The following is a 1,174-nucleotide window of genomic DNA, read 5'->3' on the forward strand; positions in this document are numbered from 1 at the left end:
GGCGATGGCACCGCACTGGCTGCTCCTGCTGCTGGCGGCCGCCCTGGCCCCGACCCAGACCCGCGCGGGTGAGTGCGGGGTCGGGAGGGAAACGGGCTCTGCGGGGAGGGCGGGGGCGGCACCGGGGAAGCCGCGTCCCCATGTGGCTCAGCCGGACCCTCCCGCCCCTTCCCAACCCGCGCCCCGAGCCCCGCGCCCTGCTCCCCTCCCGGCCCGCGCTCCTGCCCGGGGTCCCGGGAACAGGGTCGGGGTCTCACCGCTCGCCGCCCCCAGGCTTGCACTCGCTGCGGTATTTCTACACCACCGTGTCCCGGCCCGGCCTCGGGGAGCCCCGGTTCATCTCTGTGGGCTACGTGGACGACACGCAGTTCGTGCGCTACGATAGCGACGCGGAGACTCCACGAGAGGAGCCGCGGGCGCCGTGGGTGGAGCAGGAGGGGCCGGAGTATTGGGAGAGGGAGACAAGGAACATGAAGAACGCCGAGCAGATTGACCGAGTTGACCTGAGGACCCTGCTCGGCTACTACAACCAGAGCGAGGGCGGTGAGTGACCGCGGTCAGAGGTCACGACCCCTCCACGTCCCCACGCACGGGCCAAAGTCGCCCCGGGTGCCAGGTCCGAGGTTCGGGAGCAGAGCGGGGACCGGACCCGGTTTCCCTTTCGGTTTAGAGTCCGCGGGTGGGCGGGGCCGCGGGCGTGGGTGACGGGGGAGGGGCGGGAAAAGGCTGTTCCGCTGGCTGACCTCTTGTGGGCCGGGCCTCGGGTGACCCCGGGGCCGAACAGGTGAGAGGAACTGACCGCGGGGTCCCCGCAGGCTCTCACACCATCCAGAGGATGTACGGCTGTGAGGTGGGGTCGGACGGGCGCCTCCTCCGCGGGAACCTTCAGGACGCCTACGACGGCCGCGATTACATCGCCCTGAACGACGACCTGACGACGTGGACGGCGGCGGACGTGGCGGCGCAGATCACCAAGCGCAAGTGGGAGCAGGCTGGGGATGCAGAGAGTTGGAAGGCCTACCTGGAGGACACGTGCGTGCAGGGGCTGCGCAGATACCTGGAGAACGGGAAGGACACACTGCTGCGCACAGGTGCGGGGCCGCGGGCAACTCCTCCCTCTGCCCTCGGGCTGGGCTCAGTCCTGAGGAAGAGGAAACCCTCACTGGGGTCATGC

The 1,174-nt window shown here is 70.3% G+C and overlaps 1 protein-coding gene across 1 annotated transcript in view; it reads left to right on the top strand.

Annotated features, from left to right (window-relative positions):
• The first annotated feature begins 4 nt into the window (after positions 1-4).
• Positions 5-1,174, top strand: part of LOC101997088 (H-2 class I histocompatibility antigen, Q9 alpha chain-like) — a 4,345-nt gene continuing 3,175 nt past the window's right edge. The window contains 4 exon segments of the mRNA XM_013351242.1: positions 5-68; positions 274-543; positions 816-1,094; positions 1,097-1,167. Coding sequence (XP_013206696.1) covers positions 5-68; positions 274-543; positions 816-1,094; positions 1,097-1,167 — 684 coding nt within the window.

Source organism: Microtus ochrogaster, linkage group LG2, assembly GCF_000317375.1.
Source record: "Microtus ochrogaster isolate Prairie Vole_2 linkage group LG2, MicOch1.0, whole genome shotgun sequence".
In the NCBI taxonomy this organism is placed as follows: domain Eukaryota; kingdom Metazoa; phylum Chordata; class Mammalia; order Rodentia; family Cricetidae; genus Microtus; species Microtus ochrogaster.